Genomic DNA, 23,675 nt, shown 5'->3' with positions numbered 1-23,675 from the left:
GAATGTCATTAGCCATTTGTTGCACAAGTTTATCACGTGGTCAAGGACAGTCGTAGCACTTGTTGGTCAGAGGCGCTATGGACGGTGCGATAGATGACGCAGTAGTTGGCAAACATGCGGATGTGGGAGGATACGTGCAGAGGCACATCGTTAATATGTATTAAGAACAGAAGGAGCCAGAGGACGGATCTTTGCGGGACACCTGACGTGTGTGGGAGGGAATTATAGTTGTGGTTGTTATTAAAACGATTTGGGAACGGTTGGCTAGACATTCTTGAACCATGCAAGAATGTCAGGATGTATATTCACGAGACTAAGCTTTAGCATCACTCGTGGGTGTGGAATTTTATCAAATGCACTTGCGAAATCTAAAAAATGGCGTCCGTCGGCAGGTTGCAATCGAGATTAGCGTGCAAGTTCTGAAGAAAGGTAGCCACGGCTTTCACACCAAAATCTCTCGTGAAATCCATCCTATCGAGACCAAGAATTTGTGATTGACAGTCAGCCCCTAAGATATGTTCAAGAGTACGTTTATCCAGATCCCTTAGTCATATGAGACCCCGATACCGAGAAAGAAATCTATGGAAATGGGTTGGGGCGTATAAGGCAGGCATTATCAAATCTTGAGTGGTCGCTTTCCGCTGTTCTCCAAAAAAGTATACAATGGTTGCATGCTACATATGGGGTTTTAACTTTGAGGTCAACAAATAAACTTCAGAAGAACTTAAGGATCGCGCAACGACTGATGGAACGAAAAACATTAAGCGTAACGTCAAGTGAGAGGACGACAGCGGTGTCAATTAGAGTGCAAGCTGTGGTATCCTATATTATAGTTGACATTATGAGAAAGAAATGAAGTGGGCCCAGACATTTGATGAGTACAGTAGATAACCAATGTTCTATTAGAGTTACAGAATGGATGCCAAAGGAAGAGAAGTACTGCGGTGGACGGCAAAGAAATACAGTAGGTGGTGTAGGCATAAGAAGTACAGTTGGCATAAGAAGCTGTCAGCTGGCGCAAAACAGGGATAATCGGAGATCGTGGGGAAAGGTCTTCGTCATGCAGCGGACGTGAATTAAATTAATATTATTATTATGAAGATGGTATTACTGACACAACCACAAATGTGGATTGTTTCGCGGTGATACTCCGAGTCCCAGCCACAGCGGAGCTGGAACGTTATGTTCCAGCCCGGCCATGCCACGGTGATGCTGCGAGCACCAGGGAAGATATTTTGTGGACTCACCATTATTTTGTGCAACGTACTTTGATTTTAAGCATAAAAGGCTTAAGAAAAAGAAAAACATCAGTCAGACCCGAATGTCCCGGGAATTTAAATTGTTTGTTAGCCAACGTTCTTCCTGTCTGATGTCTTCCTTACACCTTAAACATTTCTGAAGTGTTAAGTAGTTTTAAGGAAGACATCGGAAAAAGAGGACAGGCGCTGGGCCTCAGCCTTTTTAATGCGATTAACATTATTTCAATGCTTCACGAACTCTCCGGAATGTTTGTTTCTATGTCTCTAACCGTTTTTCCACAAACGTTGGCCACTGGGTAATTCATGGTGTAATGGGTAGAGCATCGAACCTCTGTGCTGAAGGAGCTGTGCTCAAAACCAACGGTTGGCCAACGTGGGTCATCGTCTATTTGAGACTGGGTATGTGCCACTCTCCAGAAAAAAAAGAGAGAGAAAAAAAAACCTCTTTCCCGCCAACTTGGTTTACTGGGTATGTACCGCTCTTCATAGAGAAAAAAAATGTTTAAAATGATTCTGGTGATGGACAGAATCGAGTTGACGTCATGTGAATTGATATTCAGACAGGTGCCATGCGCGGACTTCACGGCGGAGACGCCTGATGGCCCAACGTGACCAGAGGGATGCGCGAGATAGAAGCGCCCCGCTGCATACGCACTTCATACATGACGTGTGTCGGCGGTGAAAATGCGGAGTGTGGCTACATTGCTTCAATGCTCGTCGCATTAACGTCGACATTCACCCAGGGATATGTTCTGCTGGAGGAGGAGGAATGAACGTTCATTGTTAGAAACTGCGAAAAAGTGTTCTTTCTTCGCCCTAGGTGGGCGGCTCTCTCAGTCCAGAAAGCCGTTGGCTAATGCCGCAGCCCGGGCCCGGTCCACCAGACTTCGCTGATCCTCCAGGCTCTGTGCCGTTAACACTGCCGCCCACGTTTCTTCGATGGCTTGCAGCGGTTCTGAGGCTTCATCTTGACTGTTTTTCTCGCGGTGTGGGCACGCCAACACCATGTGTTGGAGGGTGTCTGGTACATCACAATATCGGCATAGATATGAGAATTTAGTGGGGTGCATAAGGTGCATGACAATTCCATGGACATATGTATTCGTTTGTAGTCTGCGGAGGGCGGTGGCTTCTTCCTTGCTTAATTTTGGATGTGGTAAAGGATATGGTCTTCTTTCGAGTCGGTAATGCTGCAGTATTACGGTGTAGTTGATGGGAATGTCCTCCACCCTCGTCGATTTCCGGATCCCGTGCGGCAGGAAATCCCGGCTGGTATGCTCTCGGGAGAACATGTGCTGCTTCGTTTCCTGTCAGGTGTTCGTGGCCTGGGGTCCATAGGACGTAGGTTTCGGGTAGTTCTTGGCATCTTGTTAGCTCTTTTAGAATTTGCACGGCTGCGGAAGAGATTCGGCCTTTTTGTAAGTTTCTACATGCCGTTGGCGAGTCGCTGTAGATGATTGCTGTGTCCTTGCATGCGACGATGTCGAGGATGATGGCCACTTCCTCCACCGTTTCTGGATTTCTGGCCGGTATGGTGGCAGCGACTAGCTCATTCCCTTTGTTGTTGGTCACAGTAATTGAGTAGGCTCTTCTATCTGGGTATTTTGCCGCATCTGTATATCTCGTCTTCGGGTTCCTTGAATATTTCTTGCTTAGCGCTCGAACTCTTGCTTGTCTTCTGTCTTTGTGGCGTGTTGCATGCATGTTTCGAGGTATTGGAGCGACTGAGATAGACTCACGGAGAAGTGGCGGCAATCGGGCTTTCACGTCTGAGTCTGCTATAAAGTTTTCGCTGTATGCGAGTTTGCGAAGTACTGCTCTTCCTGTTTGAGTCAGCTTAAGGCGTTCCAGCTGGCTGGCCCTGTGCGCTTCACTCATTTCTTCCCAGGTGTTATGGAGGCTAAGTTTGAGTAGTGTCGTGGTTGAGGTCATACTGGGAAGTCCTAGTGCGCTCTTGATTGCCCTTCTGATGAGGATGTTGAGTTTCTCAATTTCAGCTGCTGGGATTGTTTCTTTTTTCAGCGTAAGTTCAAAGTCTGGCAGTTGGCTTGAATTATTCTGTATATCTTTTTAAAACGTTCGGAATGACTGCGCATCACTCGCGGTGAACAAGATGGCCCGCCTTTAGGCGTTATAATGGCAGCTGCTTTGTGAAGTACTTTAGTACTGAATATTGCTACTCAATGCTGTTAAACGTAACGGAATCCAACTCACCTGCTTCTCACCAAACACGTAGCCCTTGGCAATGAGGGGCGCCAGTGAGTAGGCGATCTGACCTGCGGCACCGGTGATGAGCACCCGGACAGGATCTTTGGTCTGTGCGGAGAAATAGTTGTACAGTCAACCACAAAAGTTTACGGACCACGGGATCTCGGAAAAACTTCAATTCTCGAGCAGAATATAGCAGTAGCCAGTAAAACTGTACACGACAACGTTGTTAGCATAATCTAGTCGAGGCCCGAAATTGAAATATCAGGCTGCGTTGTGAGTCTGTGGAGATATTCATCTTTCTCTCAGATTTCATTGTCCTTAATATTTTGCGGTTGAATGTAGAAGGCACTTTCACATCAGTCTTTCAATGAATGTTCTCGTTCAGACGTCTTCACTTGACGCTTCACTTCAATTAACTTTGATTCTCCTCGCAATTTGCATACCAAGGACCTTCAAATAAAGAAGTCAGGCTTCTTTAGGAAGGCGGTATACTAGCCGAGTGTACAGCGCAAGTGCCGCGCTCGGTGCGGCTTCTGCTGTTTATTGGGGCATTCAGCGGACACGACAGTATAGTGAGCAGTAGTGCCCCGTCTGCACAAGGCCCTACGTTGATAACGTAATAGCGTAATGTCACATTTCCTAGAGCGCGCTTAAAATGCGGAATCTTCTCATCCGGAGAGCCTAAAAAATTTCCAAGTTGAATATTTTTTACCAAAATACTTTTTAGGGGGACTGACAACCGAGACCTATGGCACGCTTTTTTTTCCGGTCCGAGTGTCCAATCATGCAGTGGTAAAGCAGGAAACGCCGTGGAACATTTCTTATAAGAATTTTTCGATCAGCAGGGAGGGTGTAGTCGTTCACATGGAAGCATGCTGGAAACAGTGGTAGGTGAGCGCGACAGCGATTATATGCCGGCATTGGTGGGGAGCAGACGACAAGTGCGACAGTAGCTGTGGGAAAGTATTATTTTGTTTAACAAGCCGATGTTTCTGCTAGTCACGTTTTCCGCAGTGTTAAGTTATTTCTACAATAATAGCTACGTTCTTTCCTGGTTTCCTGTCCGCCATCTTCGGTCGTTAACAAGTCAAAGGTGTTTTTTTTTTTGGTTCTCGAAAGCGATACGATGCTTTCACACGTGATACGCAGTTAAGCGTGTTGCCGTATATAGCCACGCGAAGGCTTTTGATTTCCCAAGCATGTTGCCTCTCGAAGACCTGAGCGAGCTGAAACGAAGAATTTCAGCTTCGCATGCAAGCTCACATTTTCGCACGCGTACAATAGCATTCATGGGCGCGCGCCGCCATGCACTGAGGGAAGCGAGCGCTGTTCGTTAGTGTGGAATTCCTTTATTTCTTAACACGCATAGAAAATGAAGCGCGAACGCGTCATAATATACAAACTGCAATTTTAGGCAATAAGTATGTGGTACCTAATAGCAGCCGAATTACGTAAGTAATCTCTCATTTACTAAATTCGAAGTACCAAGGCCTTTACCGCCATTTCGCGCAACGTACTGGTTTTTGAGACTTTCTTTGAAGCTGAAGTTGAATTTATTTTCATCGGTAGGTAGTACACGTAAAAAAAAAAAAAAAAAACAAGTGAAGTATAACTGCACAGTCGGTGGTCCCGAAGTAAAAACTGTCGGAGGGGACCTCCTAACAGGAAACCAATGGTGGTTAGTACAATTGTGGCAACAGTAGTAGGCTACATCATACAAAGGTTGCGTTCATCATCAACAGCAAAACAAAACATAAAATTATAATTCCTACCTAAATAGCGAACAGCGGGCTCAATTCGAATATCGATACAAATTATGGCTTTTCATTTACATCACCGTCTCACAACACATTCTCCCCAACAGTCGGTCTCTTTAATTATTTCGGTGGCTGAAACACAGAATCAGTGCGTATATCACAAGCTGCGATCATGGCGGCAGATATATAGCGCAGAACGCATCACCTGCCGAGGCGGAGATCTCGCACAAGTTCCAAGTCATGTGAAACAAACCGTTTAGCAAGAAACTGGGGCTGTTGAGTGTAATAAATGTTTCGAATGCGACTAAGGAACTTATTATAATGTCTTTCAGTGTTCGTGAGTTTAGTGTCGTTTTTGTACTGGGTTCCCTTCGGATATATTGCCACGGTGAAGAAGCGGACAGTGGCGCAACTGCAGTCGCGAAACTAACTCGTTATTTGGTGAAATGTCACCCAGAAGCAATTAACACTCAAGCACAAAGACAGCGGCGGGCACAGTCGTCCGTCATCGCAATCCGATCTACGGGTCAAGAGCGCCGGCTAATCATACAAGATTCATCGTACATTCCAGCGTGACCGCTCGTGCTCGAGGAAGTTCGATGCAGAATGCACACCAATATTCGCCTCGCACACGCAATCTATTTAGACGAGGTTCTTGCGCTGTATAACCGCGGCGACAACACTCGAGAAATTTCATGATACCAAAAAAAAAAGGATCGTCTTGCGCCGAGCTATAACTCCGTAACAATTGTTAGCCAGTGAAAATCTAAAGGGAAGTTGCAGAAGTCTACGAAAACTCCACAGCCAAGTCATATTTAATACTACCGGTGAACGCATTTTTCAGCGAAACTGAAATTAAAATTAAATTGTGCGGTTTAACGTCCCGGAACTGCAGAGTTGGTATTGAGGGACGCCGTATCGGAGGACGCTGGCATAATTACGACCACCAGGCACATCTGGAAGAAGTCCTGGCTCCTCGCATGCTTAGCCATGTATATATACGCAAACAGATATCACAGTGATTTGGGTGCACCTTTATTAAGGTTCCTGACGATAAAAAGGAGGGCCTTCTCAGTCAGTCCCATTCCATCTTGTAATTGATCTCTTTAAATTGTGCGCGTGGATCATATGGGACGGATTGCGTCGAGCTAGAAACACACTAGGCATCTCTTTGTCCCTGCTGATAACCTGAACATTTACTTACGTCTCTTTGTCACTGCTGATAACCGGACCATTTACTTATGCCCTTTAAAGTGAAGCTTTATTTGCCTACCCTCCCGTGTTCAGTGGGACTGCTGTCGACCGGTCAGTGTCTCGGCGGATACGTTTGTCGATATATATATATATATATATATATATATATATACATGCGAAGGTTCGTCCTCCAACTACCTAATAGACGTAAACTAGGTGCTTCGTCTGGCCAGCTGGACTGCAGCTTCAGCCACGGCCCATTCGTGAAAACAAATGCGCTTGTTTTCATCGAGCGGTCGTGTCTCAGCCTTGCAGGTCTCTTGCAGTGTCCGCGACAGCTACAGCTCGGTCTACAAGTGAGCAGCGGCCATTGCTTCCAGCGCACCACACTCTCGATTGCCAGTCACGCCGCAGCCGTTCATGAAGGATCCTGTGTCTAATATGGGAGCAGTTGCTGGTCGGCGCTCATCTGATCACTGAACATCTCGCACAGTGTGATGAGACGTGTGAGTGATCGGTGGTTGCTCTAGACATATTTGCTGCCGTTCCGCAACTCGGGCTTCAGGCTCAGCACCTGAAGACCCTGTGAACTGCCCAAAGTATTTCACCCTTGCGAAAGCAGCAAACAGTATATGCTGTGGCTATGAATAGGTACAAAGGGCACAAGAATGAAAGTGCTTAGAGGTGCCGGGATACAGACAGACTAGCCGACATACTGCGAATGGTAGGTTATGGACAATACCTTCCACAGACCAGCCTAATTATTCAGTTCTTCGCGAAGAAAGCCTCCGCATTCATTTACCTATAATAGGCCATACCACAGCCCGAGCAGTCAAAACAAAGCAAAAAAAAAAAGTCGTGGCCCCACACGCTAATTCTGTAGTATTCACCATGAACGGGTATAGGATGAGGCGCGATACTAACTCGAAGGTTCGAATATGCAACGTCCACAAAGCCCGCGATCCGCAGCTTCTCAGGCTGGTCGTTATCGTTGAGACAGTGGCTATGTATGCTTCTCATCTGCTTCGTATTATTATTAACTTCAGACAATTATGGCCTACGATGCGCTTCGCGACCAGAACCAGTGCCACTTAGCGTCAGTGAATACATGTGGCGCGAAAAATTCGGCGTCGCAGACATTAATCTTCGACGCATTTCCTCAACCGCCTTCGATGACGATTCCAAAGGACAGTCCAGAACTCCTGATTAATTAATGTCTGTACGTCGGTAACAGTTTTCATTTATGAGGAGTTTACACGTCTTTGCAGGCGCTTACAGGCTTTGTTCCTTCTGCAAGTGAGCAGGAAACACAATCGAAAAGTCCGGCTCAGAGTTGTAGCACTGGTGTGATCAGAGATGGTTCACTTTCAGGCTCTGATTTCGGTGTGTTGGTCTTTGCGTCAGGGCTTACATTCTTCATATTTCCAGAAATTTTGAAAGCAGAGGCCTGGGAGTTTTGTTTGTGACATGCACTATACTCTCCTTTATAGCAGCTCGCAATTGCTTTCGTGATTTGCGCGTGAACCGCACTTTTGTTTGTGAATGTGGGCTGCCAGTCCAGGTTCTTAGCGGCATGATATTTTCCGAGGTGGCTGTCTTCCCGTGGTTTAATTTTCTTCATTTGGCGCTGGCCCACTGACTCACTGGCGTTGCTGTGAAGCCTTAAGTCAAGTTAAATTTATTGCAACAGTCATGTTGGAATTAAATGGTGACAGTATTACAGCTGGAGGTCCCAGAGTTTTGAAAAAAAAACTGTCAGGGGGACCTCCTATGAATACATAAATAGGGTTATTATACAAAAAACAGCAAACAAGTATGGTCACGTGCGCAATAATAATAACAATAATAATAATAATAATAATTAGGTAAGTTGATCATCTATAACGTTGTCAGTAACATTGCCCCGGAAACGATTACGCACTGTTCATTCATTTATTATTTCATTTATCATTGCACAAAATGCATACATTTGAATCCGAAATCAGTGTAGGACGGTATGAATTCTTTCGAATTCATGAATTCTTTTGGTCATGAGGTAATTTTCATGAATCCTTGTGGTGACGACTGTTTCTTGCAACACCTACAGGATATTTGGGAAGCGCATCCGCTTAGGCACGGCTGAATGATGTACACTGTCACTCCTATTTGACACTTCTTTTAGAGCAAAAACTATATATACTCCATGTTTCGCAAGGTCATACATCGCGTCGCAATGACCTTGAGCCGCCGTAGCGCAATTCAGGCAGGCGTGACGTCACGCCACGTGATCCGCTGCCTCGCCGCTGCGGTACCACGTGACTAGACGAGGGTTTAACGGCTGCTTCGCCGGCGCTTGGTCACTCAGTCTCGCCATGGATGGCGTGCCGGCTGGGCTGTCTGTGCTTGTGCTTCAGCGCAAGCGACAGGCTGAATCCAATCATCCAGTAGATATCGCTAGACGGCAGGCTGCGAAATCTCAAGCAAAGGCAAAGTTGGTTGCAAAGGGAGGTCAGATTCGCACGTTATAGAGAAGCTTACCAAGCGCGGAAGCATGAAATAATGAAACCTTGTGTGCATAGTCTTTGCGAAACCAAGCCAAACAGACCCTTCGCTCGTGATCACTAGGTTTACAGGTGTTAAACCTCAACCAATTTTTTGGCACTCACACATCTACCTTTTAGGCGTTGTTTTGGTGATGTCGTGGCTCAGTCATCACTGTTATTTTTCTCGTGAACTGTAATAGAAGCGGTAGCTCAGAGTGGCTTCAACACGAAACTCTTCAACGGTGCCTGAAAACCGACTATAAGGTGGTGATTTTAAAGAATGCTTGAAAACTTCAGGCCTTTCTCCAGAAATCATCGCCATCACGTGCCCGTTTATATTCTCATGACGCATTTGTGATCAGGGTGCACAAAGATAACTCTGTATAACAACTATTTCTTCTCTTCTGTACTACTATGTTTTCTTAAGTGTAGCGCATTACGTTGTATGTATACTTAACCCTGTGTGCCACATTTTACGTAATTCCTCAAAAAGGATTTTTCTGCGGAAAATAAACTGAATTGAATCACGTGTATCACTACACAAATGCTTGTCTTATCGGAAAGTATAACTTTTAGTTTAATAAAAGGCCCCTAATTTTCTGTTGGAAAATATTTTCTACCGCGCATTTTTTTAGGTAACGGGTAACGAGGCACAAGAATTGTCAGCACACATCATTCGGCAGGACATGTTTCAAATATGGTGGTAAGCATGGTCTTAAGAACATACTTTGCTGCACGACCAACTCCGACTTTCATTTTACAATTCGCAATGTTTTTAGTAATTCCTTTTTCCCCCGAATTTTTACTAATTGCGTTGTTGTGAAATTATGTCGCTGTGACATGTTCGAAGTAAGACGAACTGGTTGAATGAAATGGCCCAAACTCAAGGCCACGTCTGAGAAAAGCTCTTGGTCTACGCTGCCTAATGCTTACTGTACAAGGTGGCGTGAAACCGGTAGAACCAGGGACACCGAAATCGGACATGGCTCTGTACGGACGGGGTCTGCGGCGACACTTGCGCAGCTTAAGGTGAACCCTGGACAAGGACAGCGGCGGAGCCGAGGAACACGGCCACCATTCAGGATGGGCATAATGATGACGATGACGATATTTAAGCGGGGCAAGTACCCACAATGAAAAATAGAAAAATAGACTAGACAAATATTTAAAAAGAGAAAAGACAAACGAATAGCGTGTACTTAATTAGACAGAACACAGGTATGGACAGTTACATTTAAAATTGATAGGCGGTGACAGACCGAACGATAGTTCGTAATGATGATCACGATGTTTCAGAACCCTGGCACATTCCCACTACGGAAGATAATCGAATAATCGTTGTCCTCTGAATCTACTTCGCTTAGTCATCACTCTTAATTAGCTTAGTCATCAACTTAATTCGTTTACTCATCCTCTTAATTCGCTTACTCGTCCTCTTAATTCGATTAGTCTAATTCACTTAGTCGTCCTCGTAGTTCGCTCATTCATCCTCTGAATTCGCATAATCATCCTCTTTAATTCGCTTACTGATCCTCTTAATTTGCTTACTCATCCTCTTATTTCGCTTACACAACCTCTCGTTTCGCTTAATCATCCTCTTAATCTACTTCGCTTAGTCATCCCTCTTAATTCGCTGACTCATCCTCTTAATTTGCTTACTCATCAGCTTAATTCGCGTTATTAGCAATCTTATTTGGCTTAGTCATCCACTTAATTATCTGCATCATCCATCTTTATCATCCATCTTACTTGCTTACGGGGGTATGAATCACTGATTATGATAGTTGTACATTCCGTGTTGTCGACGCGTTTTCACTCAAGAACGTTGAAGGTCGACTGAACAATGAGACAAGGTATTCGCGTCAATTATCTTCGTATCTCCAAGTGACGGCAAACATTACCTTCGTTCTGTACAGCTATGTGGAATTTGCATATTTTAAAATCTTGGTGCATGATAATTGGGACACCCTGTATCATCATCATCAGCCTATATTTATGTCCCCTGTCTTGCGCTAGCTGATTCCCAATTTCCCCCTGTAAATTTCTTAAATTCATCACACACGCACACATACAGATTTACAACTTTAACAGCTTCCCGCACTTCACACATATACACTTTTTTCCACTTTCACACTCCTATGCTAACGCATTAAAATGCAACCATCAAGAGCACAGGTTTGAGGCACATTGTTTTACCTTTCCGAAGCACGATATGATTCCACTGCGCTACGGAATCAAACTGTACAGCAGATTTTAGTCTTCTCGGGTTGCACGTTGACCATGTGGGTACGTCATTCTGTGGAGATAAGGCTTAGCGTAGATTTTAACCATGTGGTCATTGGATGGCACTGAGTACCACTGCATGACTCACAATAAACAAACAAAACGGTCACCAACAGTTGTAACCATCCTCGTCCTTTGAAAAAATTCATGACCGTTATGCGCTGGGAATGATGTTGGGATATCAGCAAGGCGAACTACCCAAAAGAGCTGGACTACGATAAAAAAAAATGATTCACCATCACGGCCCTGCGAAAGTGGATCTCCAGCGGACAACCGCCACTACAACTGCTGAGGGGGGTACTCTTTATAAATACGACAGCATTATATGGCCCATGAAGCGAAAAATCCGGCGCTAACAGTTTAGATATGCTTCGATCCAGGCTAAAGAGTCGTTTTCCAGAATTGCTTTTAGTTTGATAAGTAGCTTACGGTGCGAAACGCAGTCAAATTCTTTTTAGAAATCTAAGAATAAGATATCAATTTGGCTCTGTTTGTCTAAACTGATGGCAAGGTCGTGAACCAATTCGAGCAGTTGCGTGACTGTCGACAAACCGCGTCGGAAACCATGCTGACGACTACCTATTAAGCAATTGCTTTCTATGAACACAGAAATGTGCTTGAATATTATGTTTTCCAGTACTTTAACACACGCGCATAACGACGATATAGGTCTGTACACAGATGGCATGGACTGGTTTGCCGATTTCGGTAAGGGAGTTATTTTGGCGTGACGTCAGTCATGGGGGAGTTCTGCTCCAGCAAGGGATTGGTGAAATATTAGATTCAGGTACTTGGAGCACCATTCTGCGTATCTGACTAAAAGTGCGGTTGGTATGTTGTCGATTCCACTGGATTTCTTATCATGTAACTTGAGCAAAAGGAAAAACATGCCCTCCTCTTTTATGTGTACATTGTGAATTGGCGGTAATTCACTGAATGAAAGAAACTCAGGGTATGTACCGTGATCACTAGTAAAAAGCGAGCGGAATTATTCATTAAGTACGCATGCAATTTCTGAGCTATCAGTCACAGCAATGTTGTTTATAACAAGATTAGGTAATGGTTTTTTTTTCTTTAGTAGAAGATACATACGAAATTTCGCCGGGGATGAAGAAAGAACATGTTTAGTTGCACATTGTGGTAGTAAGCTTTGGCGCCGGCAATATAATATTTCAGCTGTAATCTCAGTGCGAAAATCTGATTGCTTGCGGATGCTACTTTAGGTCTCTTGAATTTTTGTTTTGATTTTCTCAGTCTTCGTCCCATACGTAATAGTCCCATCAAGGGGTTTTTGTTCTGAGTTACTCTCCGCTTATGTAGCGCAAAGTCTTCAACACATTTTATCACAAGGTTCATAAAAATACTCCACAGGTGATAAACTAAATTCCTACCTGACTCATAGAGGGAGACAAAGTGTGTAAATGAATTGCCTAGTACATCTAGTACGTCAACATCGCTTGCACAAGAAAATACAGGCACACATGATTTGCCTTTTTTGATTTTACAGACATAATTTATTTGCATTCTGAGGCATAGAATCTTATGGTCTGATATGCCCTCAAGGGTATGCATAGTAAGATTACGGTGTACTACCCTGTGTTTGACCAAGAATAGATCTACGACCGATTGTATGGTACTTTGAACACGAGTGGGTACTTTAACCAGTTGCGTTAAATCATGAAACATCATAACGTCAAGAATAGGTAAAGCATCACTTGAGAGCGCATAAGGAAAATCATTGTCCCAGACAACATGGGGAACGTTAAGGTCTCCGACAAGCATTAAATTACAGGAGTGATTTCTATAAGACAATAAGAAGTTATTAAGTCCTTCGTAGATCTGTTTTGTCGGGACTCGGGGGCCCATAGAAACCTCCAATTATCAAAACACATTCTTTCAAGATGATTTTGGCGGCCACACATTCTATTCCTGCCATGTCCGGCAGTCGAAATACCTGTAACGAGACTTTGAACATAATCGCCACTCCACCATCACGCGAATCTCTGTCATTTCTGTGGATGCTGTAACCCGGGGATACAACTTCAAAGTCATTAATGAATTTTTGAATTATGCGCGATCACTATACCCTCTAAATCAGTGGTTTTGTTAGCAATGCTGCCAGCGTTTACATTTAGGCAAGTACCGCCACCTCGGGGAGCAGGAGGAAACATGACACGCGCGACGGGGCCGCCACGCCAGAAGAGCGGAAGGAAACTAGGCACGCTAGCGCTTGGAACAACGACAAAGGAGGGCGGTGCGAGCGTACACACTGGCCGACGCTGGTCTCACAGCGGCGAATCTTTGATAAACCCTTATTATCTACCTGAGAGTCTATTGATTTTGAAAATTCTGCCTATTGATAACTCATCTACAGAAAAGGCATATCCAAGTGATGAAACGTATAAGCTTTTGCATATAATGAAGAGACATTGCATCAAATTCGGGAGCTGAGTGTTTGCTCACGCAGATCTGTTGACGGACACAAAAAATGCATAGAACCCTAGCGATAGACAGCTTCGCTGTAATAAGAAAAAGAGCTTGGTGGCGCTAAAGTCCCTAGATTTCCTGGTCTTTTTTAAGTAGCGACATGTACTCCGTCGGCCGCCATTATCTTCCTAGATCGCATGCGACCGTCAACTGCCGCTACTGTCTACGCTGCTCGCAGCAGCGTGCAAATGACTGCGGGGGAATAGCGTTAGGAAGAACATGGCTGCGGGAAAGAGCACCGCCCAATGAGATTCGTCGGCGATGCTTCAAAGCTTGTCGCTACTTAAAGAAAGCAAAAATATCTACGGACTTTAGGTGGCGCAACCCACCATCCCGTTTTAAAGGCAACAATCATAGCCTCCATCCATCCATCCGTCCGTCCGTCCGTCCGTCCGTCCGTCCGTCCGTCCATCCATCCAGCCATCCATATGGTATTTCTTCTCAAAGATTTTAGATGCCTTTTAGTTTCGGCATCATGCATCGGTAATTTAGATTGTGATCATGTGCGCTAGTGTTATATGCGTTTACCGTAATAAAGTTCAGCTAGAAGTCGGCGCTTGTCTTTGTTGTTCCTTTCCGTTCTGTGCCAGCAGCTGCGCTGTGCACACATCATAGATTACCAACTAGCCCGGTCTTACACCTTGCTTCAATTTAACAGATACGAACGATCACCGAATTTGAAGATTGGAATCACTTTGACCATTCTCTAGTCATTAGAGATACTTCCTGTCGGCAGTGTCGACAAAAAGCGCGTCCAACGTACCAATCACGGTTAGCAGAATGGAATGGAAAATCTTTATTGAGGAATGATAAAAAACAATGGTCCTTCGTGCTCCAGAATCGCGGCGCTTTACAACAAATATCAGGTGTGCATTCAAACAAACACCAAAACTAATCTTAGGAATCGGAGCCGCCGAGCAACTCAGTTCTCAATAATATATCGCAAATGTCTATGTGCCACATCACGTTGAGGTTACTCCGGGCAATATCTTTGGAGCAAGCTGCCTAAGCCATATCATTAGCCTTGTGTGGCACGAAGATAGACGTCAAATATCTTGTGAATAAACTTTACACCACAATAAAAGTGGATTAAGAAGTTCGACGAAATAAACGCTCACCTCGATTTGTTGCCAGATCATGAGAAAAATCTTTGATATGCTGTCAGAAACTGCACGCACATTTTTTACCCTTTATTATTGCCGGTCTTGTGTCATTCTAATGCAAGAAATAATAATTTACCGCTCCAGTGACACAATGTGGACATGGAAGTGTCGTAGACTGTTTCGAACGTAGGAAACACAATCAAGTCTCTAGCTACTATCGCGAATAATTGCCGTAGCAGTCCAAATCTAAGAACTTTCCTGCATGAAGGTTTAAACTTCCTAGCGCGCGTTACCTGCATCCCTCTCTAAAATTGCGTCTAAGCACATCGTTTAAGGCAAAGCACGCGCAGAAAAACATGTATAGAGCGTTTCTGCTTCGTGTACACTGCTAGATTCCAGGCAATTGGTCGTAACACTGACTTTGAGGAAAGACCAATTGTACAACGGCTGTGTCCACCGCGAGTTGCGAATTCCGTGTCATGACAATGCGCAAGCGATTTCGTAACACCGTCGAAAGACGCATGTTTACGACTGGAAACATCGAATGTACCGCGGAGCAGCTGCGCACTTGACGCGGAAAGACAAAGTGAAAGGGCGGTGAGAAAACACAACACCATTCTCTGCGAGGAGAAAGTATCCAGCTCGCTGTGACTACGCGGAAGTTGTCAGTAGGGGTTTCTAAATACAGGACAATAATATTACCGCAGGGGCAACGAATTCATCGTGTAAGTTTAGTTTGCTTGCACTGCAAGCTCTGTTAACCGTGGCATGTACACTTCAGGTCAGTGGAGACCATTTTACCTGATATGAAGGCGAGCGCTGCGTTTAAGCAGAGCAAATGAAGCGTCACGCATAATTCCTTGACAGGCTAAGCAAGTGAAAGCAAGCGATCAGGTTTCGGACAGTTAGGAAGGAAGGCTGATGAGGTTCAACTTTCTGAACACAAACAATTGTTTGCTTTAGGCTAACTTCTCGAGCATTATTCTGCGACAGCGGTTCACGCTGTCGCCTTTAGTGCTTTTTTTTTCTTCTTTTTTTAGCGATGCTTAAACATCTTACTAGGTATGTAAATGCTATGTGAAATTTTCGCAATGCGGTAAACTTAGGCATTCTTGCACATTGCCTACTCTGCAGTTAGCGGACTCTCCATGCAGCACGCAAAGTGGGAGCACCATATAAGCTCGGACAAATAGCCTGATGTGTTGAAGATATTTGTTACTGCACTGATTGATTCAAATTGGTTGCCTAAGAGTTAGGAGGGATGTCGGTCTGAGAAATACTACGGGTTTGCGCCAATAATGAGCACGCTAGCCACTATTTTATGCCAGGGCGCCGTAGTTTAGCCCTCTGAGAGATCACTATAGTTCGCAGTCCATGAGTTATTGACTTCCAAGATGGAATTTGCGAGGTTGAACTTGATATATACAGTTCTTTTTGAACAAAATGGCTTGACCTACGCTTGCTCTGGCCTGCTACTCTGTACTTAAAAAGGTTAATTGTTAAGAGAAGTGATGAGTGGTGATGATGAAGATGAGGAAGTACGTGTATGCGAGTAGACAGCGTTGCATCATCTCTGAAGCAGTTCTATTGAAAAAAAAAGTGTTTATATTCTGGGGTTTTAAGTGCCAAAACCAAAGTCCGATTATTAGGCACGCTGTATTGGGGGGCTACCGATTTATTTTGCCCACCTTTGGTTCTTTAGAGTGACCTAAATCTAAGTAGACGAGCACTTTTGCATTTCGCCCCCATCGAAATTTGGCTGCTGCAGCCACTTTGAGTCCGCGACCTCGAGCTCAACAGGGCAACGTCATAGCAACTGAGCTACCACAACAGGTGTATTTGTACCAGTGGCTTGTATGGCTAGAGCTTTCTTATTACTCACGTCTGTGGAAGCCGATAAAGAAGATGAAGGGCGCTTAAGCTTCGCATTTAAGAGTAGAACGCGATAGCATTCAAACTTCCCTGACTGCTTCTTACGCTTCCCGCCAACTGTAGCATATGTAACAGTAATGTTTACCAGGAAACGCTGACGGCGAACGCTATGCACGAAGGCGATCTTTCTGGTAGAAACGCGGCCTCTTGCGTGGGCCGGTCCTGGAGATAGTGCACAGCCGTGCCCAAAAAAAAAACAACAACAACATTAATTTTAGGTTTCTGTGTTTGTTTCGCACTTTTAACATTCAGTCTTATTGATAAGATTTAACATAAAATGCATGCGCTGTCGGTGCTTTGTTCTATGACATTTGTGTGTGGGTTATAATTCTCAAAATTGCGAGGAATAACTTTGTCAAAAATTTAAGGCAAGGTATGAGCCACTTTAGTGATAGAATGGTGTGGCAATATATAAACGGCATATATATACCGCATGCCATATAGGGAGGCGTGGCATATACATACATAGCTGAATATATTATTTTATGGGAATTATGCGAATATAAATATATGGGAATTTTCGCTCACAGGACGCCGGCGCCGGACGCTGATACCGGATTTTCTGCGACACGGGGCCCTTAACGCTATCGCGTTAAAACATTTAGGAAGGCCCCTAGCATGTCAATAAGCGTGTAATGCGTATCAAGTTTTCAACGACACTCTCGCTTCTTACCGATCTTCTTGATCAGCGGCCATTACTGACTTACAGACAAGTTCAAAATGAAGGGATTGCAAAGTTTATTAAGGCGGAAGCCTTAGATGGCTCGGGTCGAAAAATACGATCTCGGGCGTTATGGCGCCAAAATTCATGGCGCCACCATGTGTTGGTGTCACCATGGTGCCACCGGCAAAGATCGTGGGTTCGAGTGCCTTAAGCATGATAGATGTGCCTTTAGTACCTTAACTAAGATAGAGTTAATTAAGACATTAAAGTATTTAACGCATCTGCACTAGCACGTGCCATTATTCAATGGAATGACCTCCCTCATGATGCATTCATGATCACGCAGGCAGTTCGAAATAAAATACTAACCATGCATGACTGTGTTTGTTAACCATATGATCCATTGAAATCATGTTTATACATTATATAATGACAGCATGTTGGCCCGTTAATATATTCATTATACATACTAAGTGTCTTATTATTACAGTGTTACACCTATGTTATATCTCACATTTTTCCATTGTATAACACTTGGTTTTTGAATTTCTTTTTGTTTTTGTGTTGTTGCTAAAATTTATTGTATAGTCCCCCTTACATAATAATCCTACGTGGAGCCTTTGAGGTATTTGTAAATAAATAAAAAAAATAAAAATTCGAACCCACGACCATTGGTGGGAGTCGAACCCACCATTTTGGTGTTGATTAAGGCAAAGTTAATTGAGGCATAGTTAATTAAGATAGAGTTAATTGAGGACACTCGAACCCACGACCTTTGGTGGGACTCGAACCCCATTTGGTGCGAGAACACAAGAAACGGGAAGTAACAACGCATTCGAATGATTCATGAATCCACCACGCCACATGGTGCCACCGTCGAAGGTCACGGGTTCGAGTGCCTTAATTAACTCTACCTTAAATAAGAAAGAGTTAATTAGGGCACTCGAACCCACGACCTTTGGTGAGAGAAAAGTAATAGGAAGGAACAACGCATTCGAATGAGAATGTCAAGTAATTTAATGAATATCTCGTGAGCGCGCAGGCTTTCGCCTTCATCCTCTTTAGCGTATGCTAAAGCGACTGTCAACTTTTTTTGTTGCTGGCACAATCATGCCTTCTAATTCGCACTTGAAAGTGCGAAAGTACATTATAAATTATTGAAATTACTGACCGCTTCAGAGTGCGTTTTTTCCCGTAAGTACGCTGATGCATGCATGCATATCAGTTTATATAACAACTAAGATAACATATCCCAACTGATGCCAGTAAAGATGCTCGAGAAAATTGTGAATCAAGATGACAATGCTGTGCAAACTGAATGAACCGTTTCTACGGCAAACAAATTTTTGCTTCAATAACAATGAAGGGCTTCTAAACACAGTACACTTGCGTGACACTGAGGATGACAGCGCAAATTTAGCGCCGCTGTTCTTTCGAGCAGTTGCATTAAAAAATTTCAGTTGCGTTCAGTTCCGTTCACTTTCAGTTGCCACTCACTTTAAAACGTTGCGTGGTTTAATGTACCACTTGCTCGAGAAACGTTAAATAAAGGCCGCACTTGACGCACATACGTTTGACTTCCTGAGCACGTCAGCCGTACTTTCCTTCTAATTTTCACTAAATTTCACCTCGAGGGCTTTACAGTTATTGCGCTTATATCGTTCTGAAGCGCGTGTACAGGTAATTTACTGCAAAGGCCGTAGTTAACTCAAACACTCTGATTTTTTTCCTACAGAAGACCCACAATAAACTGCCGTTTAATTCCATGATACATAAACAAGGTGGTTCGTTCAGTTCACCAAGGGCACCACGGGCGCATCGTTTAACGCATAAAAATCAGTACAGAAACGTTCCTGTGATGAGCATCACCGTCGGCGGCGGCGTAGCCGAGTGAACGAGCACATATGAAAGCGAACACGGATCGCAGCGGGGGATGAAAGACGCGAGGAGGAAAGCGGAGAGGAGGGTGCAGCGGAACCATGAGGCGGAAAGCGGAGGAGGGTGTGGCGAAAGCGTGAGAAGAAACGCGTAGTGCTGCGACGATGACTAAGCGATGGCGCCAGAATAGCGCGCGTCCTCTGGTCCATAGGTTTGCCGCCGGCGGCCGCTGTGAATCGCGCCTACGCGTCACCCACGCGCTGGCTATCGCGATCTCTAGATTAGCCAGACAGTCGCGCCACACTTCGCTCCATTTGCCACGTGCCGCGCGAGATAGATTGTCCGCGCCAGGGAATTTATCGCGAAATGGAAACACGCATACAACGGCACTGAAATTTCGCATTAGGGAGTATCGGAATCGTCGCTGAACTTTTTTTGTTTTTTGCAAATATAAGATTTAGGCAAGAAAGTTTAGCGTTGCGTCCCATTGCCGCCAAGCTTGAACTCGGGGTGACGTAGAGCTCTCTCGGAACACTTGGAAGCATGATATAACAGCTGTAACACGCTTTCGGGCACTTGCTAAATAAATCTTTACAAAGGCTGTAATTAAACCGCACACATTTCATCGTGCAGGCATATTGGCCGTAATCGTTCCCGATATCCATAAATTTGGTATCAATAGAAGTTGTTCTTTCGGAACAGTTTTCGAACAGTTGGACACCGTTCTCTAAACACACGTATATTGCTATGGCATGCTTGCATACGCAATTTACTGCAAATGTCGTATTTCGCCCATAATGTTCGCATCACCCTTGTTGTTGCCCATATTTTGTTTAGTTCACAGACGCCATCGGGAAAACCTAATACATGCCTCCTGAAATGCACTAGAATAGACAGCAAACAGAGATTCCTCAATTAGTTGCAAAGTTCATAATTAAGGCAGAAACGTTAAAATTTTACCGCGTATTATACATAACGTACATTCCCTTATAGCCAACTGTGAAAATGATGTGCATAACTGTTCTTTCGGCCTACCGGTAATCGTAACGAATAACAACCGTATCACGCTTCTCAGTGCTTGCTGGAGGATTGTTTTAAAGAAATGGGCTGCAATATATTCAGAAGCGTCTAACATCGCATACACCTTGGTCATCATTTTCTCTCCAATCTCACAAAATCTGTGGCAGCTGCAGTTTTCTAATGACAGCGGTCTAATTTTCGCATCGTTCGTAAGGTACAGTTGTAATGAGCTTAAGCGCTTAAATATGACATTTACTGCACAAGTGCATTTTTATGCACGCACTTTCACCTTCGCCTACACATGTTCGATAACTTTACTCGTATTTTCACTGAATAGAAAGAATGTGCATTATTGAGATCACCCTAGACACTTTTATTAACTGTTCCAAACCTAGTATAACGCATGAAAATACACAGAAAATGTGTATTCATAAATTACTTGTAACAATCATAATTAAGCTAACGAACGTTAAACGCCGTTGAAAACTCCTTTGCTATAAGGGCGTCATTACGACAAAAACACCCATTTTGCGCGCTTATAATATTTAAGGATGTATTGGGAACACCTTCTAAAGGATCTAGGCTCTGTGAATCTTTTATTTTGCTAATGCATCATCATTACTTATAGTATTACTTCCCAATTTATAGCAATTTTTCTTTTTCAATGGCTAAATATGCAATTAGCCTGTATTTCGCTCACTAGAACGCTCGAAGGGAGAACAAATTTCGCAAATGCGCGGAGATGAACATTAATTCATGCAAACCACGCAGGCGTTCATGATCGTATCATTTTATGCCACTATAAAGCCGAATAGAATAGCTCTCAATAGGTCTCGCTATGCGAGCATTGCATTGTGCAATTCGTTTCTTTCCTGCTTCTTGTCGTTATGTGTCGCGAAGTGCATGCAATGAGCGTTGTTACCTTTTTTGAGGAGGCAATTGCTATGATGTCATATTCATACCTTAATATTGTGGCGTACATCTTAAAAATTTAAATATATTTGCTTGCTCATTGAATAGTGTGAAAATAGATTCTAAGTTGCCCCTGCTTTATATATACAATAAACTTTCAGCAGCGCATTTTGTTCATGCAAACAAAGCGAAGTGATGAAGTATACCCGGGAAGATACGCTTTAAAAACCTATGCGATTAAGGCCAAAATTGAGTTACAATATTTATCATCATCGTGCTCCGAGTACAGTGCCATACACGGTTAAAGGAAACATTGAAACGTGTGCCTCTCACTTTGCTACCACCCTAGCTACAAGTGGCTGCGGAAGGGCCAAGACCCTGTACGGGTGTGTCGAAAGGAGTCACAGATACCAACCACAAGTTATCTGCTGCAAATCCAGTTGATTGTACTCTTGCCAGGGAGAAAAATTCGCATATACACTACGCTCAAGTGTTTAAAGTAGTAGACCCCTGCCTTCATTTTTTCCCTTAAAGCTGTTGTTTGTGCTTTCGTTCCGGTCACGTCGCCAAGACTGAATGCATGAAGTCTAAATATCATTCTTGCCAGGAACAATTACAGAGGAGAATTCATTACCCCGAATTTCCCCGCTTTTAAGTACCACTGTATTCTGTATTTAAGTAATGTATCGTGAATGTATTCCTGTACAAAATCCCCTGCTTGGACTCATTGTCCGCAGCAGTGTATAAATAAAATGAAAAAGGAAGTTCCTGACAGTGAAGAACCAGTGCACAGAGTCAAAGAATTAAGTCCGCACAAGATTGATTACAATTTCTCTCCTGCGACAAAATTACACCTTATTGGAAATTTTAAAAGTATTATGGTACCCAAAGTCTAATTTCGCAAATTACGTCCTTAATTAGGGTGCTCCTCTATACAAAAACAACCTCATTGAGGGGTGTATATGTCTGAGTTAGCAAGACATAAAACTTATTTATGTACGTCACTTTTTAGCAAGTTTTTTTTTCCAAAAACGTTGCTACCGCCGAATACCTAAAATGTGTGATAGGCCTTTGACCAGCGTATTACATGGTACACCATTTCAGATACAAACCTGCATCAGAAGGATTAGGTGATGACATGCAGCACGTATCTAGCTAATGATATTTTGAGCTTACGCGTGTGTGTTATGTGCAGGTCGAGCCAAACTGGGTCATCTAATTCGCTACGGGCCAAGTGCGCATGTTGCAAGAGGAATTCGAAGAGTCCCAGTCGTATAAAAGGAGTAGGCGGCGGGCTTCACTGGTACATACTTGAGGACTTCGTCACGAGCACGCATCCCAATGTCGAGCAGTTGGCTTTTCATCGGTGTCAGCGCCACGCTGGTTTTGTCCGCGTTGGCTCACTGCGTCACCTACGGCCACTGCGGCAAGGACAAGGGTTCCGGGAAGCATCTGCCATGCGCCCTGAAGCGTGATCCAGTCATCATGGAAGATAAACTTCTCTTGAACGCGTGTCCCGCACTGCTCAACTCCAAGGGCAAGGCGGCGCCTGTCTGCTGCGACGCTAAGCAGGCGGAGACATTCAAATCTCAGTTCAAAAGCCTCATCAATATCGGTGTTCACAGAGACAGCACGTGCTTCCGTAACTTCCAGAACATCGTCTGCCAGGCGTTCTGCTCGCCGAACCAGTCTCAATTCGTCGCCATCTTCGGAAACAGCACCAAGGAAGGACACAAACCATCGGCTACAGATATTGTTTACGCGGTGGAAAGAAGTTTTGCCGAGGCAGTTTACGCATCCTGCAAGGACGTCCGCACTCGAATTTTTGGCACTAAGCTGATGAAGTACATGTGCGGAAGGTACGGCTCCAGCGACTGCTCACCTCAGCGCTTCCTCGACTTTGTGGGCGCCGTACGTTCAGAGGGTGGCCACTCGCCGCTCAAAATCCGCTACGTAATCGCGGAGACCAGTATTAAGGTAAATAACAAGACGCTGGAGCCCTTCAAACCAGAGGTCATGTGATTGAGCCGAAAGCTGGTGCACGCGGCAGGCGACTGCACCGGCTCACGTTTGCAAAATAAATTGCGAGACTCGAAACGGCAGAAACTGTAACGACTGGTTACGTTTTCAATGTGAAGCATTTCTTAGCCTAGTCGGAGCCGAGGTCAAACGTGAGCCCGTTCAAGGTCACAGAGTTTGTCGCCGATTTTCACCCACTCGCTGGCGGCTCCTTCTTGCTGCACGACCCGCTCGCACGCCGCTACTGGCTTGACATTGTCTTGCTCCACTTGCCGGTACGGGCGTGCGCGCCACAAATAGACGGGGCTCGGTTGCGCTAGCTGCGCTATGTTGTGCGTAGGCCTCTGCTTGCAGACACCACAATGGGTCCTCGAAAGTATCAAGCGGAAGTGGAGCGTAAGAGTGCAAAGGCTCTGCGGAGACTACAGAAGTAT

General features: G+C 44.4%; 2 protein-coding genes across 2 annotated transcripts in view; one reads left to right on the top strand and one right to left on the bottom strand.

Annotated features, from left to right (window-relative positions):
- The window catches only part of LOC119459008 (malate dehydrogenase, cytoplasmic-like), a 32,864-nt gene extending 27,891 nt beyond the window's left edge, over positions 1-4,973 (bottom strand). The window contains exons 1-2 of the mRNA XM_037720856.2: positions 4,956-4,973; positions 3,474-3,575 (exon numbers count right to left, since the gene is read on the bottom strand). Of these exons, the coding sequence (XP_037576784.1) occupies positions 3,474-3,575; positions 4,956-4,973 (120 nt within the window). The remainder of the gene's footprint in view (positions 1-3,473; positions 3,576-4,955) is intronic.
- A 10,483-nt stretch (positions 4,974-15,456) lies between these two features.
- Positions 15,457-23,465, top strand: LOC119459626 (NPC intracellular cholesterol transporter 1). The gene is made up of 2 exons (XM_037721309.2): positions 15,457-15,597; positions 22,418-23,465. The coding sequence occupies exon 2, from the start codon at positions 22,564-22,566 to the stop codon at positions 23,242-23,244; it is 681 nt and encodes a 226-aa protein (XP_037577237.1). The 5' UTR covers positions 15,457-15,597; positions 22,418-22,563; the 3' UTR covers positions 23,245-23,465.
- The last annotated feature ends 210 nt before the right edge of the window (positions 23,466-23,675 follow it).

The sequence above is a fragment of the Dermacentor silvarum genome, chromosome 7 (assembly GCF_013339745.2).
Source record: "Dermacentor silvarum isolate Dsil-2018 chromosome 7, BIME_Dsil_1.4, whole genome shotgun sequence".
Classification (NCBI taxonomy): domain Eukaryota; kingdom Metazoa; phylum Arthropoda; class Arachnida; order Ixodida; family Ixodidae; genus Dermacentor; species Dermacentor silvarum.
Note: the sequence above shows the minus strand (reverse complement) of the source record. Positions and strands in the feature narration are given on the sequence as shown.